At 45.4% G+C, this 16,078-nt stretch overlaps 1 protein-coding gene across 1 annotated transcript in view; it reads right to left on the bottom strand.

The window, feature by feature from the left end:
* The window catches only part of xirp2b (xin actin binding repeat containing 2b), a 44,070-nt gene that overhangs the window by 21,982 nt on the left and 6,010 nt on the right, over nucleotides 1–16,078 (bottom strand). Inside the window, exons 3-6 of the mRNA XM_060930085.1 lie at nucleotides 3,300–3,428; nucleotides 1,791–1,862; nucleotides 1,228–1,291; nucleotides 260–354 (exon numbers count right to left, since the gene is read on the bottom strand). Coding sequence (XP_060786068.1) covers nucleotides 260–354; nucleotides 1,228–1,291; nucleotides 1,791–1,862; nucleotides 3,300–3,428 — 360 coding nt within the window. The remainder of the gene's footprint in view (nucleotides 1–259; nucleotides 355–1,227; nucleotides 1,292–1,790; nucleotides 1,863–3,299; nucleotides 3,429–16,078) is intronic.

The raw sequence follows: 16,078 nt of genomic DNA, 5'->3' as shown, positions 1-16,078 counted from the left end.
ATTCAGCAGAGGTATCTGAGCTCATTTTTATCACAGCTAAAATGTCTGATATGATTGGGCAATCAAGTTTAAAAAATACTTTTTTGCCCTTTTTGCTCAAAGCTCTTTTTTTTCAAAGTAGATGGACATAGAAAATAAAAAATAATGGTCCTAATTAATGGTAATCAGTAGTATGATGGTTGGTAATTGTGTACATCCTGTACATGATATCCCCAAACAGAGAGGACTACGGAAAATAATTATAACAATGGGTAATTACCTTAATTTTCTTATTTGGGGCAGCTTCCTCAATGGTTTTCTCAAAGTGCCGTGCCAGTTCTTTGGCTGAAAGTTTTGGATAATACTCCTCTTCTTCTGCAATCATATACATAATACATTTTAAATTAGCCTTGATTACAGAAGTAACAATAGCCACTAGTTAATAGCTACTTAGTAAAGTGAAATAATTGTTTCATTACTATTTTAACCAGGAAACTACTACAATGGGCAAAGCAGTTATATACATTCATAATAAGCAGTCAAAATACCTATGAATATGCAAATTTGAAACACTCCGTCCTCAAAACCTAGGTTGCACAGCTCTAAATTTCATACTTCAGTATTACAAAAAGGCCACATTGGGGAAACAGCCTTTAGATTCAAGCTGTTCAGCCTATTATGTGGGATCCAAAATGGAGTTTACATATTTTGGTCCCCAAATGGTTTATTTTTAAAGAAGTACTGAGAATGTCTCTGCCCTAAATAGAGAAGTGTGATTCTAACACTGGTGGGTGGCACAGGTCTTTGTGTCAATCCTGATCTTGGATTACTCTCTGTGTAGCACTTTGCATGTCCTCCCTCTGCCGCCATGGTGTTCTTCTATGTTCCCTGGTTTCCTCCCACCTCCCAAAAAAACATGCTGGTATGTGGACTGGGTACACTAAACTAGCCCCAGGTGAGAATGAATATGTGAATGTGTGTGCATGTGTGGTGCCCTGTGATTGACTGTATCCCATTTGAGGTATCTCATACCCAGTGTTCCTGGGATAGGTGCTGTGTCCACCGCAACCCTCACCAGGATAAAGCGATTAATGAAGAATGAATTAAATAATTTAGCACTGTGGTACCATTTAAATGATTCTGAGTGCAGGAGTATGTTAAAAAAAATCCACTCTTTGTAATAAATAACTGAAAAATCTAGAATATTCTATGAAATATGTAAAGCTAAGACTCAATTTCAATTCTCACCATTCTCGCCATGATGGTTTTCAAGACTAGAGGCCAGCTCCTGGTGAACTGTCTGATGTGAAACCTGTTCAAAAACATGTAAAAATTATAACCTGGATTAAGTGCTAAAATATAAACTACATTCAGCCCCCAAACCCATAATCAGTGTTTCATGGACTATCCTACAGCAATTGATGTACATATTAAAGTATTGTTTGTACTACTGCAATTTCAAATTGTCTTTTTACTCGAAAAATCACAAAATATATCATGGCTTGGAGTTTGAAAGAGAAAATGAAAACAATGTTTTATTTAAAGAGCAGAAGCCATGGGCAATAAAGTTGCGTTGCTTAGGCTCATGTACCCCTAAAGGTTCCTTAGGAGTTTTAGAAGAGGTCTATCTCCAACATTTGGTATCTCTTTCATGTGTCATAAGGGAGTAGCAAATAGACAAAACATAAATGATTACAGTTCTTTAGAGCTCCTCAGAGATGTAAATTAGAGTGCTGTGATTGCCTGTGTAGCTTCATTATACTGCCTGTGTGGATTAGTCATTAGAGGTACTGCTTGAGGAGCATCTGTACCCTTTCGTCCTGTTGGGATTCTCCTCCTTTAATTCCTCTTCTCACTGATAGCTCAGATGAGTTTGACACTTCCTGGGTGTGATAGACAGTGTGTCAGGCAAGGTGAAGATGTACGCAAAGACATAGGCGCGCACACACACACACACACACACACACACACACACACACACAAATACTGTTTATCATTAAGTCTCAGTGTAGATATCGGCTATTAATTCACATAAACAATCTAGTAGGCAATTCATAGATGACTTTAAGGAATACAAAACTGCTTCACCAAACAGAAAAGGGTGTCTGTAATCACACAAACTAAGCAAAATTTTGCAAGTTTGTTTGCATTTATTTTTTTATTTTTATTTTTTTATGTGCGTGTTCAGCCCAACTGCAATCCACACAGCACCAGTTTATGGATGTGTCCTAAACGCCCAAACACTATACCAGTCAGTTGGAATTTGTAATCTATATGGTTAATAGTATCCATTTGGTGGTGATATTTTAGCTTTTGGCAATAAAACACATGCAAATGAGCACACACAGCTCTGTTTATTCTCACATCAACAACAAATCTCTCTATTTTATATGAAGTCTTAATCTTTTAAAGGCTTGATCGATTAATATAATCTGCACATCTCAAAACACATTATTCTTCTCTCCCTAGAGTCCAGACAAACTCTCTCTCTCTCTCAAACAGCCCACAGGAAAAATCTCCTCCACTAATCCACAGATAAGAAACTCCCATTCTGTCAATAATCAATTCAAGCAAGACTAATTAATGTTCTAATAGTGTGCATAATTAAGAACAATAGAGATGGCCCTTCATTAATGAGAAGCATACTGCAGTGACGTGCCAATCTGAAAGAAATCTTCATTCCAGGAGTGTCACCATCAGTCTATAGATCTGGCTTGTGAATAAATAAACAATATAATTTGTTTTACTCAGGCTCACATAAATTCACTCAGAGTGAGACAAAACAGGACAAGCAGGTAGAAATGCATACTTTGCTGTAAACTCCCAGAGCACTTTAGTGCCTGTTGTTGCATTTGCAAAAATAATAGAAGTGAAAAAGGCTTTTAAAGCCTCCACTCTCATTCAGTATTCTTTTCTCGAGAGCAACATGTCAAATGCTGCAGGGAGTGGGGCATGCAGGAAGAAAGCACTGGTGTGGATGGATGGCTTGAATTTGGATAGGCAGACTACGATATTTTGGGATTTGGGTCTCTTGCATCTGCTTTTACATTTTCTATCTCTTACTGCGAGTCATTCAGACAGGTGCTGCATGCATGCAATTAGCATTTGTGAATACTAAAAAGCTAAGTGTAGAATGCATCTTCAGCACTTTATGCCACATACATTTTTTGTCTTTTTTGTGGAGTTTTGGTTTCAATATTATGATTAGAATTTTTATTATTAGAATTATGGAATAAAATTTTGTTTATGCCATTGCTGACATGCTCTGTAATCCATACTGTGGTTATGTGCAAACTGTTAGGAAATTATTGTGAAATTACCTGCATTGATCTGTGTGTGGAGTGAAACTGTGTAACTGTGCGAGTGGAAGACCTCTCTTCACTCTCAAACTGTCTGCGAATGCTGGCCAGTCCTCCAGGCACAGAGCAGATATCAGCTTCCTTCATGACCTAGTGAAGTCGAGAGAGAGGGAGAGATTAACACTAAAATTTTATAGTGGGTCATACCATTCTTTATTTATTATCACAAATCGGTAATCTGCACAGTATAACTGCACTCACAGGCATAAACACATCTTTATTCAGCTCAGCAAACTGACAGGTTATAAAGCTGCAAAGTGAGCAGAGTAACCTGTCAGGGCAGAGGTGGCCTATAGGACCAGAGGTAGTCTGTAGGGGGCAAAGGTGGCCTGTAGGGGACAGATATAACCTGTGGGGGGGGCAGAGGTGGCCTATAGTGTCCAGAGGTAACCTGTAGGGGCCAGTGATGGCTTATAAAGATCAAAGGTAACCTGTAGGGGCTAGACGTGCCATATCAAGGTCAGAGGTAACCTGTAGGGGGAAGAGGTGGCCTTTAGAGGCCAGAGGTGCTCTGTAGGGGGCAGATGTGGCCTATAGAGGCCAGAGGTGCTCTGTAGGGGCAGAGGTGGTCTATCGAGGCCAGACCTAACCTGTAGGGGCCAGAGGTGGCCTGTAGAGGTCAGAGGTGCTCTGTAGTGGGCAGAGGTGGCCTATAGAAGCCAAACGTGCCCCCTAGGGGGCAGAGGTGGCCTATAGTGTGCAGAAGTGACTTACAGGATGCAGAGATGGTGTAGAGAGGGCAGAAGTAGTGTGTAGAAGGCAGAAAAGGGCCGATAGTGTACAGAGGTGGCCTATCAGCACAGGTTGTCAAGAGGAGGCAGAGATGCCCTATAGAGCTGTGTTGCTATGCTATTTTAAAAGCCCTGCAGAAAGATATATATGAAGTAAAGTGTGAGGGAGAGTGCCAGGTTTGTATAGAGGTGTGTAATACCCACAGTGACCATCTGTCATCACTTTTCACTCTCGAAACTTTACAAAGCCATCAGCTGCAACCACAAAATGTATTTAGACACATTTCGCCCTGTATCAGGACTGAAGTCTTTAGTTTAAGGTGCTCTGAGTTTGGCATGTCACAAGCAAATGGTGGCAAGGCCAAATTAATTTGTCCAAAAGGGCAAATATTCAAGAGCAAAAACAGCAGGTCTGTCAAAAATCACTGATAAATAAGGCTGTAGGGACTTGGGACATGGATAGAGATCCAAAAAGCAATCTGTATAACAGTAAACAAGGGGAAAATGAAATATTTATAATGAACTGCTAATCCAAGTTCTTCATCTCTATTTCTTTTCTCTCTCTTGCATATCTTGATTTCAGCTGTTCAACCTCATGTTATCAGCACTGTCCTTTATAAACGTATAATGCTGGCTAAAACAGAAAGGTGTCACCACTAACTTTTTCAGCAGTTTGTGCTACAGTAGCTCTTCTGGACCAGCTGGGATTGAACCATATGGGCTAGCCTTCATGGCCCATGTGAATCAATGAGCCTTCGACACCCATGAGCCTGTCACAGGTTCACCAGTTGTCCTTCCTTGGAACACTTTTGCTAGGTACTAACCACTGCATACCAGGAACAAGATGTGCCATTTTGGAGATGCTCAGACCCAATCATCTAACCACAATTTGGCCCTTGTCAAAGTCGCTCAGATCCTTACACTTGCCCATTTTTCCTGCTTTCAACATATCAACTTCAAGAACTGACTGTTCTCTTGCTGCCTAATATATCACACCCCTTGACATGTGCCATTGTAATGAGATAATCAATGTTTTCTTCATCAAAAAAATTCCTATGCAGGGATTGGCCAAGGATGGCTCACATGACATGAAATAGTTCCACCATTTATAAAGCACTGTATCAATGCTATATTGTATCAAATACAGTGTGGATAATTGTATCAAATGCAGTGTGGATAAGACAGGGGTGATGTGGTCATATTTTCTAGTTCTAGTAAGGACTATTGCTGCTGCATTTTGAACTAACTGGAGCTTGTTTATGCACTTATTGGAACATCCAGACAGTAAGGCATTACAATAATCCAACCTGGAGGTAACGAAAGCATGAACGAGTTTTTCCACGTCACGTAGTGAATTAAATTTCTTATCTTAGCAATATTTCTGAGATGAAAGAAAGCTATCCAGGTAATGTTATCAATGTGAGTTTTGAATGAAAGACTGGGGTCAATAATCACTCCGAGGTCTTTTACTGCTGCATGTGAAGAAACAGAAAGGCCATCCAGAGTTACTGTGTAATCAGAAAACCTACTTCTAGCTGCATGTGGTCCTAGTACAAGTACTTCAGTCTTGTCAGAGTCAAGCAGAAGGAAGTAAATAAGCATCCAGTGTCTAATGTTCTTTACACATTCCTTAATTAAGCTGGTGTCTCTTGTCAGGTTTTGCAGAAACATACAACTGTGTGTCATCAGCATAACAGTGGAAACTAATACAATGTTTACGAATAATATCACCCAGAGGTAACATATATAAAGAAAAAAGCACTGGACCCAAGACAGAACCTTGTGGAACACCAAACTTTACCTCAGTACATCTAGAAACATCACCATTTATATCAACATACTGATAACGATCAGTTAAATAAGAACTGAGCCAGGAGAGGGCCATTCCCTTAACTCCCACAACATTTTCTAGTCTATCCAGAAGAATGGAATGATCAATGGTATCAAATGCTGCACTAAGGTCAAGCAACACAAGCAGCGAGATCAGACGCCAACAGTAGGTCATTTACTACTTTAACCAGAGCTGTCTCTGTGCTATGATTAGGTCTAAATCCTGACTGATACATTTCATGGATGTTATTCCTATGTGAATATGAGCATAACTGCTGTGCCACAGCTTTTTCAAGGATCTTGGAGGTTTGATACTGGCCAATAATTGGACAGCTGACAGGGATCAAGGTCGGGTTTTTTAATCAGGGGTTTGATAACTGCTAGTTTAAAGGATTTGGGTACATAGCCAATTGTAAGAGAAGAATTTATTATTTTTAGAAGCGGTTCAGGTACTTCAGGTATTATCTGTATGAATAGACATGTAGGTAAGGGATCTAGTACACAAGTTGAGGCTTTTGATGACGAGATTAATGAAAGTGTGGCAGTGGGGGCATGGTCAAGCGCCGGTCTGTGACAGGAGGGCGGAGTCAGGGAAGGTAAGTGGCAGAATCACGACACCTGATGTCAATTAACCTGTGTTTGTGTGTGTCTTCCCAGTGACTGCGCCCTACTTAAGGATGGAGAGTGAGAGCAGAGGGCTCATCCCCGAACCAGACGCCGGTTGTGTGTGTGTGTCTGTGTTAGTCACTGATGTTTCACTGAAAAGTGTGGCAATAAAAGCCTTGTTTACGAACCTGATCTCTGTCCTGCCGTCCTCTGTGCTCCACCCTTCGTTAGAACTGTTACAGTGGTGCCGAAACCCGGGACCTGGAGCGCAGCAGCCGATCAGCCCCATGGAGTCCTCCCCGTTTGCCGAACTGGCCCACGCCCTCACCACGGCCCAGCAAAGCCAGCACCAGGCACTAGTCACCCACCGAAAGGAACAGGAACAGCACTTCGAGGCCCTGGTGCTGGCCCAGCAAGAAGATCGTGAGGCATTCCGGCACCTCCTCGTGTCGGCGGGGTCCATCAGCGCTCCCACCGCGGGGCCATCCCCCCTCACCCTAACCAAGATGGGCCCGCAGAATGACCCCAAGGCATTTATCACGCTCTTCGAGCAAGTCGCGGAGACCTCGGGGTGGCCGATGGAGCAGCGCGTGGCGCGCCTCCTCCCCCTGCTAACGGGAGAGGCGCAGCTGGCCACACTACAGCTCCCCGTCGACCGCCGGCTGGCCTACGCGGACCTCCGCCGGGCCGTCCTCCAGCGTGTGGGGTGCACCCCTGAGCAGCAGCGTCAGCGCTTCCATGCTTTGCGCTTGGAGGAAGTCGGCCGGCCGTTCGCGTTTGGCCAGCAACTCCGGGACGCCTGCTGGCGGTGGTTGAGGGCCGACAACCGCGACGCCGAGGGGATCATCGACCAGGTGGTACTGGAGCAATTCGTCACTTGCTTGCCAGCAGGAACCGCGGAGTGGGTCCAGTGCCACCGCCCGGCGTCACTGGATCAGGCAATTGAGCTGGCGGAGGACCATATGGTGGCTGTCCCGGCGGCAGGACAGCAGACAGTCTCTTCTCTTCTCTCCTCTCCTCTTCTCTCTCTCCCTCTCCTCCTGTGTCTCGTCCTCACCCCATTCCTCCACCATGGAGGCGGGGGCCGGCGCTACCTGTGCTGGCCTGCCGCACCCGCGTTGCCCTCCCGTGTCTCTCTTCTGTGTCTGTCTCCCCCCCCCCCTCAGGTGAGTGAGCCCCAGAACACCGGTGCGGAGAGGAAGCCCGGGTCGGTTTGCTGGCGCTGCGGGGAGCCGGGTCACCTCCAACAACAGTGCACGGTAATGGAGGTGGGCGCGGTGGTTCGGATCCCCGACGCGCCAGGAGCCACCCTCGATCGGGCCGGAGCGTATCACATACCGGTGAGTATTCAAGGGGATACATATCAGGCTTTGGTGGATTCTGGTTATAATCAGACCTCATTTCACCAAAGCCTGGTGCAAAACGAGGCATTGGGGGGAGCACAGGGGGTGAAGGTGTTGTGTGTGCACGGGGATGTTCACAGCTACCCTTTGGTGTCGGTCCACATTTTTTTCCGAGGGGAAAAATTTATAGTGAAGGCGGCGGTTAATCCTCGCCTTACCCACTCTATAATTTTGGGGACTGATTCCTGGGATTTCGGGATTTAATGACACACTTAGTGAAGAGTGGGTCCTGCCATTTAACAGGGGGAGGTCCCGGTGTCGCTTTGGCGGGAGCAGCTGTCGCAGAGCTGTCTACGTCATCTCCGCGTCAGAGTGAGGAGTCGCCGGCCCCTCCTCTCTCTGTTGGGGAATCCCTCGCGGATTTCCCATTAGAGCAGTCGTGAGACGAGACTCTGCGGCATGCGTTTGACCAAGTGAGAGTAATCGATGGTCAAACGCTCCAGCCGAGCACCACCCCGTCCTTCCCCTACTTCGCGATTATGAAGGATAGATTATACCGAGTGACGCAGGACACTCAAACTAAAGAGCGAGTCACACAGCTTTTAATTCCGAAGAGCTGCCAGGAATTGGTATTCCAGGCGGCTCACTTTAATCCCATGGCTGGACATCTAGGGCAGGATAAGACACTAGCCCGAATAATGGCCCGATTCTATTGGCTGGGGATTCGCGGCGATGTCCGTAGGTGGTGTACGGTGTGCCGCGAATGCCAGTTAGTAAATCCAGCAGCCATTCCAAAAGCGCCTTTGCGCCCTCTACCGTTAATCGAGACCCCGTTCGAAAGAATTGGGATGGATCTCGTCGGGCCATTAGATCGGTCAACACGAGGGTACCGGTTTATATTAGTTCTGGTGGACTATGCAACGCGATAGCTGGAAGCCGTGCCTCTTCGCAATATCTCAGCACGCAGTATTGCGGAAGCACTCTTCCGTGTCATCTCCCGCGTTGGAATCCTGAAAGAGATTCTGACTGATCAAGGCACCTCATTTATGTCACGAACACTGAACGAACTGTCTGGGTTGTTGGGTATTAAGCCGATCCGCACCAGCGTGTATCACCCACAAACGGACGGTTTAGTTGAATGGTTTAATCGCACCCTCAAGAACATAATTAAAAAATTTGTAAGTGAGGACGCACGTAACTGGGATAAATGGCTCGAATCCTTGTTATTTGCAGTGCGAGAGGTCCCCCAAACCTCCACGGGGTTCACCCCGTTTGAATTATTATATGGGCGTAAGCCGCGTGGCATTTTAGATGTGCTGCGGGAAAATTGGGAGGAGGGACCTTCACCAAGTAAAAACGAAATTCAATACGTTATTGACCTGCGCGCAAAACTCCACACACTCATGCACCTAACCCAGGAGAATTTGTGGCAGGCCCAAGAACGGCAAACCTGCCTGTATGACAAGGGTACGCGCCTTAGAGAGTTCGCACCGGGAGATAAAGTACTCGTACTGTTGCCCACATCGAGCTCTAAATTAGTCGCCAAGTGGCAAGGACGCTTTGAGGTCACACGGCGAGTCGGGGACGTCGACTATGAGGTGAGGCGAACAGACAGGGGTGGGGCGCTACAGGTTTACCACCTCAACCTACTCAAACTCTGGAACGAGGAGGTCCCCGTGGCGCTGGTGTCGGTGGTTCCAGAGAAGGCGGAGCTGGGGCCGGAGGTTCAAAAGGGAACAGTGGCATCGTGTACCTCTTCGGTCCCCTGTGGAGACCACCTCTCTCTGACCCAACTCGTGGAGGTTGCCCAGTTGCAGACCGAGTTTTCAGATGTGTTCTCGCCCCTGCCCGGCTGCACCAACCTCATAGAGCACCACATTGAGATGCCCCCGGGGGTGGTAGTGCATAGCTGCCCTTACAGGCTACCCGAACACAAGAAAAAAGTGGTTCGGGAAGAACTCGAGACCATGCTCAAAATGGGCATCGTCGAGGAGTCCCACAGTGACTGGAGCAGCCCGGTGGTCTTGGTACCCAAGGCTGACAGGTCGGTCCGGTTCTGTGTGGACTATAGAAAAGTCAACGCGGTGTCTAAATTCGACGCGTACCCAATGCCTCGTATTGATGAGTTGCTCGATCGACTAGGCACTGCTCGTTTTTATTCGACACTGGATTTAATGAAGGGATATTGGCAGATCCCCTTGACTCCACTATCCCGAGAAAAAACGGCCTTTTCCACACCGTTTGGTTTACACCAATTCGTCACACTTCCGTTCGGGCTGTTTGGGGCACCCGCTACGTTTCAGCGGCTGATGGACAGGGTCTTCCGCCCCCACACCACCTATGCGGCCGCCTACCTCGATGACATCATCTATAGTAATGACTGGCTGAGGCATCTCGAACATCTGAGGGCCGTCCTTAGGTCGCTGAGGCGAGCGGGTCTCACAGCCAACCCGAAGAAGTGTGCGATTGGGCAGGTGGAAGTATGGTATCTGGGCTTCCACTTGGGCAACGGGCAGGTGCATCCCCAAATTAACAAGACCGCAGCAATTGCGGCCTGCCCGAGGCCCAAGACCAAAAAGGGGGTGAGGCAGTTCCTGGGGCTGGCTGGCTATTATCGGAGGTTTATACCTAATTATTTGGACGTCACCAGCCCGCTGACTGATCTCACTAAAAAGGGGACACCAGATCCGGTCCAGTGGACGGAGCAATGCCAGCGGGCTTTTTCTTAGGTAAAGGCCGCACTGTGTGGGGGGCCACTTTTACACTCCCCTGGCTTTTCTCTCCCCTTTATATTACAGACGGATGCGTCGGACAGAGGGCTGGGGGCTGTTTTGGCCCAGGAGGTGGAGGGGGAGGACCGCCCAGTCCTATACATCAGTAGGAAGCTGTCGGTGCGTGAGGGGCGCTATAGCACAATAGAAAAAGAGTGTCTGGCAATCAAGTGGCGGTCCTCGCCCTCCGTTACTACCTGCTGGGGTGCCCTTTCACCCTCTGTTCGGACCACGCGCCCCTCCAGTGGCTCCACTGCATGAAGGATGCCAACGCGCGGATCACCCGTTGGTATCTGGCACTCCAACCCTTTAATTTCAAGGTGGTCCACAGGCCGGGGGCGCAGATGGTCATGGCGGACTTCCTCTCCCGTCAAGGGGGGGGGTCGGCTGCAGGCCAGACGGCTGCCCGGCCTGAGTTGGGCGGTGGGGGTATGTGGCAGTGGGGGCGTGGTCAAGCACCGGTCTGTGGCAGGAGGGCGGAGTCAGGGAAGGTAAGTGGCAGAATCACTACACCTGATGTCAATTAACCTGTGTTTGTGTGTGTCTTCCCAGTGACCGCGCCCTACTTAAGGATGGAGAGTGAGAGCAGAGGGCTCATCCCCGAACCAGACACCAGTTGTGTGTGTGTGTCTGTGTTAGTCACTGATGTTTCACTGAAAAGTGTGGCAATAAAAGCCTTGTTTACGAACCTGATCTCTGTCCTGCCGTCCTCTGTGCTCCACCCTTCGTTAGAACTGTTACAGAAAGTAATTCAGTTTCTTTTAGGGGAGTAAAACATTCTAATTGATGATCTGATACAGTTATATTGTTAACTACAGGGTCACTTACATTGTCTGACCTTAAATTAGTAGATTGAATTTTTTGTCGGATATTCTCAATTTTGTCATTAAAAAAATTCATGAAGTCATTTTTTTTTTTTCGTTTCCGTTTCCGGTTGAGAGTACGTCGTGCGCATTCTGGCTGCCGCTTCTCACCAGAACTTTTTTTAATTTTATTTTTCTCTTTTCATTTATTTATTTATTTTTCTGTGTGTTTGTGTAGTTTGATGTTTGTTTGAAGGTTTTGTCTGCCGGTGGTGGTGTAGCTCTGGACCTAGTTTTGGGCGTCGGTTCCCTCCAGGCCTTGGTTCGCTGTGGGTGATGCCTGTGCTCCCAGCTATGGACTGCAGTGAGCTCGTTGCTCATTTTACATCATGGTTGTCCAGCGCTCTGTGCTTTAATGCTTGGTGTGATGTTGCTCGGTGGTGTCGCGGTGGCTGTGCAGGCGGTTTGGACATACCAGCGCTCTGCATGGCGGTGCTTCTGTGCTCGCTTTGTGGATCCATGGCGTGGTGTTCGAGCGATGTTGCTGACGGCGTCACGGCGGCAGTGCTGGAGATGTGGGACTCATTTTCGTGCGCCTTTTTGGTGGGACTGTGGCTGCTACACCACGGGAATTACATCCTGACCCCTACTTGGTGGACTTTTTACTTTTTTTATTTATTTATCTCATCTCATCTCATTATCTCTAGCCGCTTTATCCTTCTACAGGGTCGCAGGCAAGCTGGAGCCTATCCCAGCTGACTACGGACGAAAGGCGGGGTACACCCTCGACAAGTCGCCAGGTCATCACAGGGCTGACACATAGACACAGACAACCATTCACACTCACATTCACACCTACGGTCAATTTAGAGTCACCAGTTAACCTAACCTGCATGTCTTTGGACTGTGGGGGAAACCGGAGCACCCAGAGGAAACCCACGCGGACACGGGGAGAACATGCAAACTCCACACAGAAAGGCCCTCGCCGACCCCGGGGCTCGAACCCAGGACCTTCTTGCTGTGAGGCGACAGCGCTAACCACTACACCACCGTGCCACCCGCCTTATTTATTTATTATTTATTTATTATTATTTATTTTTCCTTGTCTATAATTGTAAAGCGTCCTTGGGTTTCTTGAAAGGCGCTATATAAATTTAACTTATTATTATTATTATTATCATTATTACATACTACAGGTATGCATGTGTCTATAGTGGACTTATTCCTGATTAATTTTGCTACAGTATTAAATAGGAATATAGGATTATTTTTATCTTCTATTAGGGAGGAGAGATATGTTGATCTTGCAGCACTAAGAGCTTTTCTATACTTCAGGAAGCTCTCCTTCTACACTAATTTGAACACTACCAATTTTGTTTGACGCCATTTACATTCCAATTTTCGAGTGGTCTGTTTTAATGTGCGAGTGTCATCATTATAACAGGGTCCTAATTTTTTGTCTCTGACCATTTTCCTTTTAAGAGGAGATACATTATCTAAGGTATGGCAGAATGTTGACTCTAAGCATTCAGTTGCCTGATCAAGTTCTGCAGGGGCTGACAGTGACCCAATCAAAGTTGATAACTCTGGGAGATCATTTATAAAACTCTGTGCAGTAGTTGACGCGAATGTACGTTTAATACAGTAGCATGATGAGGTGCAAATATTATTACTCAGACATAGTTTGAATAAGATGAGATAATGATTGGAGATAACTTCAGACTGTGGAAGTATGACTATATTGTCTACGTTTAACCTGAATGTTAGTATTAGATCGAGGGTGTGACCACCATTATGGGTCAGTCCTATGACATTCTGATTAATCCCTACTGAATCTAAAATGTACACAAACGCTGTTTTTAAAGGGTCTTCTGGGTTATCGAAGTGAATATTGAAATCTCCGACAACTAAAGTTTTGTCTAAGGAAATAACCAGATCTGAGATAAAATCTGCAAATTCAGAAAAAAAACTCAGAATATGGCCCTGGGGGCCTGTAAATAATAAGTAATGGAATTAACTGGGTAGACTTATTTTTTGAGGCTACATACATTATATGAGTATGAAGAACTTCAAATGTATTAAATTTATAACCAGGTTTTTGTGTTACACCTAGATAATCATTATAAATAACCGCAACGCCTCCTCCTCTGCCAGTTAGACGAGGCTGGTGTACTGTATATAACTGTATCCAGGAGGACTCGCTTCATTTAATGCTATATATTCATTTGGCTTAATCCATGTTTCAGTTAAACAAAGTATATTAAACTCCTGATCAGTAATGAGTTCATTAACCATTAGTGCTTTAGATGAAAGAGATCTAATATTTAATATTGCATTGGCTCCCAATCAAATATCATATTGATTATAAAATACTACTATTGACCTTTAAAGCACTAAATGGTCTCGCACCACAGTACCTGAGTGAACTTCTGCTCCTCTATGACCCGCCACGCCTACTTACAACCCTGATTCCAAAAAAGTTGGGACAAAGTACAAATTGTAAATAAAAATGGAATGCAATGATGTGGAAGTTTCAAAATTCCATATTTTATTCAGAATAGAACATAGATGACATATCAAATGTTTAAACTGAGAAAATGTATCATTTAAAGAGAAAAATTAGGTGATTTTAAATTTCATGACAACAACACATCTCAAAAAAGTTGGGACAAGGCCATGTTTACCACTGTGAGACATCCCCTTTTCTCTTTACAACAGTCTGTAAACGTCTGGGGACTGGGGAGACAAGTTGCTCAAGTTTAGGGATAGGAATGTTAACCCATTCTTGTCTAATGTAGGATTCTAGTTGCTCAACTGTCTTAGGTCTTTTTTGTCGTATCTTCCGTTTTATGATGCGTCAAATGTTTTCTATGGGTGAAAGATCTGGACTGCAGGCTGGCCAGTTCAGTACCCGGACCCTTCTTCTACGCAGCCATGATGCTGTAATTGATGCAGTACAGTATGTGGTTTGGCATTGTCATGCTGGAAAATGCAAGGTCTTCCCTGAAAGAGACGTCGTCTGGATGGGAGCACATGTTGCTCGAGAACCTGGATATACCTTTCAGCATTAATGGTGTCTTTCCAGATGTGTAAGCTGCCCATGCCACACACACTAATGTAACCCCATACCATCAGAGATGCAGGCTTCTGAACTGAGCGCTGATAACATCTTGGGTCGTCCTTCTCCTCTTTGGTCCGAATGACACGGCGTCCCTGATTTCCATAAAGAACTTCAAATGTTGATTCGTCTGACCACAGAACAGTTTTCCACTTTGCCACAGTCCATTTTAAATGAGCCTTGGCCCAGAGAAGATGTCTGCGCTTCTGGATCATGTTTAGATATGGCTTCTTCTTTGAACTATAGAGTCTTAGCTGGCAATGGCGGATGGCACGGTAAATTGTGTTCACAGATAATGTTCTCTGGAAATATTCCTGAGCCCATTTTGTGATTTCCAATACGGAAGCATGCCTGTATGTGATGCAGTGCCGTCTAAGGGCACGAAGATCATGGGCACCCAGCATGGTTTTCCGGCCTTGACCCTTATGCACAGAGATTCTTCCAGATTCTCTGAGTCTTTTGATGATATTATGCACTGTAGATTATGATATGTTCAAACTCTTTGCAATTTTACACTGTCGAACTCCTTTCTGATATTGCTCCACTATTTGTCGATGCAGAATTAGGGGGATTGGTGATCCTCTTCCCATCTTTACTTCTGAGAGCCGCTGCCACTCCAAGATGCTCTTTTTATACCTAGTCATGTTAATGACCTATTGCCAATTGACCTAATGAGTTGCAATTTGGTCCTCCAGCTGTTCTTTTTTTGTACCTTTAACTTTTCCAGCCTCTTATTGCCCTTGTCCCAACTTTTTTGAGACGTGTTGCTGTCATGAAATTTCAAATGAGTCAATATTTGGCATGAAATTTCAAAATGTCTCACTTTTGACATAGATATGTTGTCTATGTTCTATTGTGAATACAATATCAGTTTTTGAGATTTGTAAATTATTGCATTCCATTTTTATTTACAATTTGTACTTTGTCCCAACTTTTTTGGAATCAGGGTTGTAGATCAAAAGGTGCAGGGTATCTGCTGGTACCTCGTATAGTGAAGGTTACATCAGGGGCAGAGCCTTTTCTTACAAAGCCCCACAGTTATGGAACAGCCTTCCAAGTAGTGTTTGGGAATCAGACACAGTCTCAGTGTTTAAGTCTAGGCTGAAAACATATCTGTTTAGTCAAGCCTTTTGTTCATGGTGTTTATGAGGTAAAGGTGTAGATCTGGAGGGTCCTCAGGCATAGAGTGTTTTGGTAAACTGGGATGTATGGATGCTGTCAGTCCCCGCTCACTTGCTCACTCGAGTTTGTTGACGGTGTAGTGACTGGCTGCTTTATGTCCTGGGGCTCCCTCATGCCTGTGTTACCTTCTGGCTCTCCCCTTTTAGTTATGCTGTCATAGTTAGTTGCCAGAGTCCCTGCTTGTACTCAGTGCAATATGTATACTGTCTAATGTTGACCCGATGTATGTTTATGGTACCCAAAATCAGCGCCGCTGCCTGGGTTGTCCATTGTATTGTACTGTTGCAATTCAATAAAAAAATAAAGTATACTGTTCCTACTTATTAAGGTGACATTGGGCATACCTAACAACCTGT

Source organism: Neoarius graeffei, chromosome 9, assembly GCF_027579695.1.
Source record: "Neoarius graeffei isolate fNeoGra1 chromosome 9, fNeoGra1.pri, whole genome shotgun sequence".
NCBI lineage: Eukaryota > Metazoa > Chordata > Actinopteri > Siluriformes > Ariidae > Neoarius > Neoarius graeffei.
This window is presented reverse-complemented; position numbering and strand designations above follow the sequence as displayed.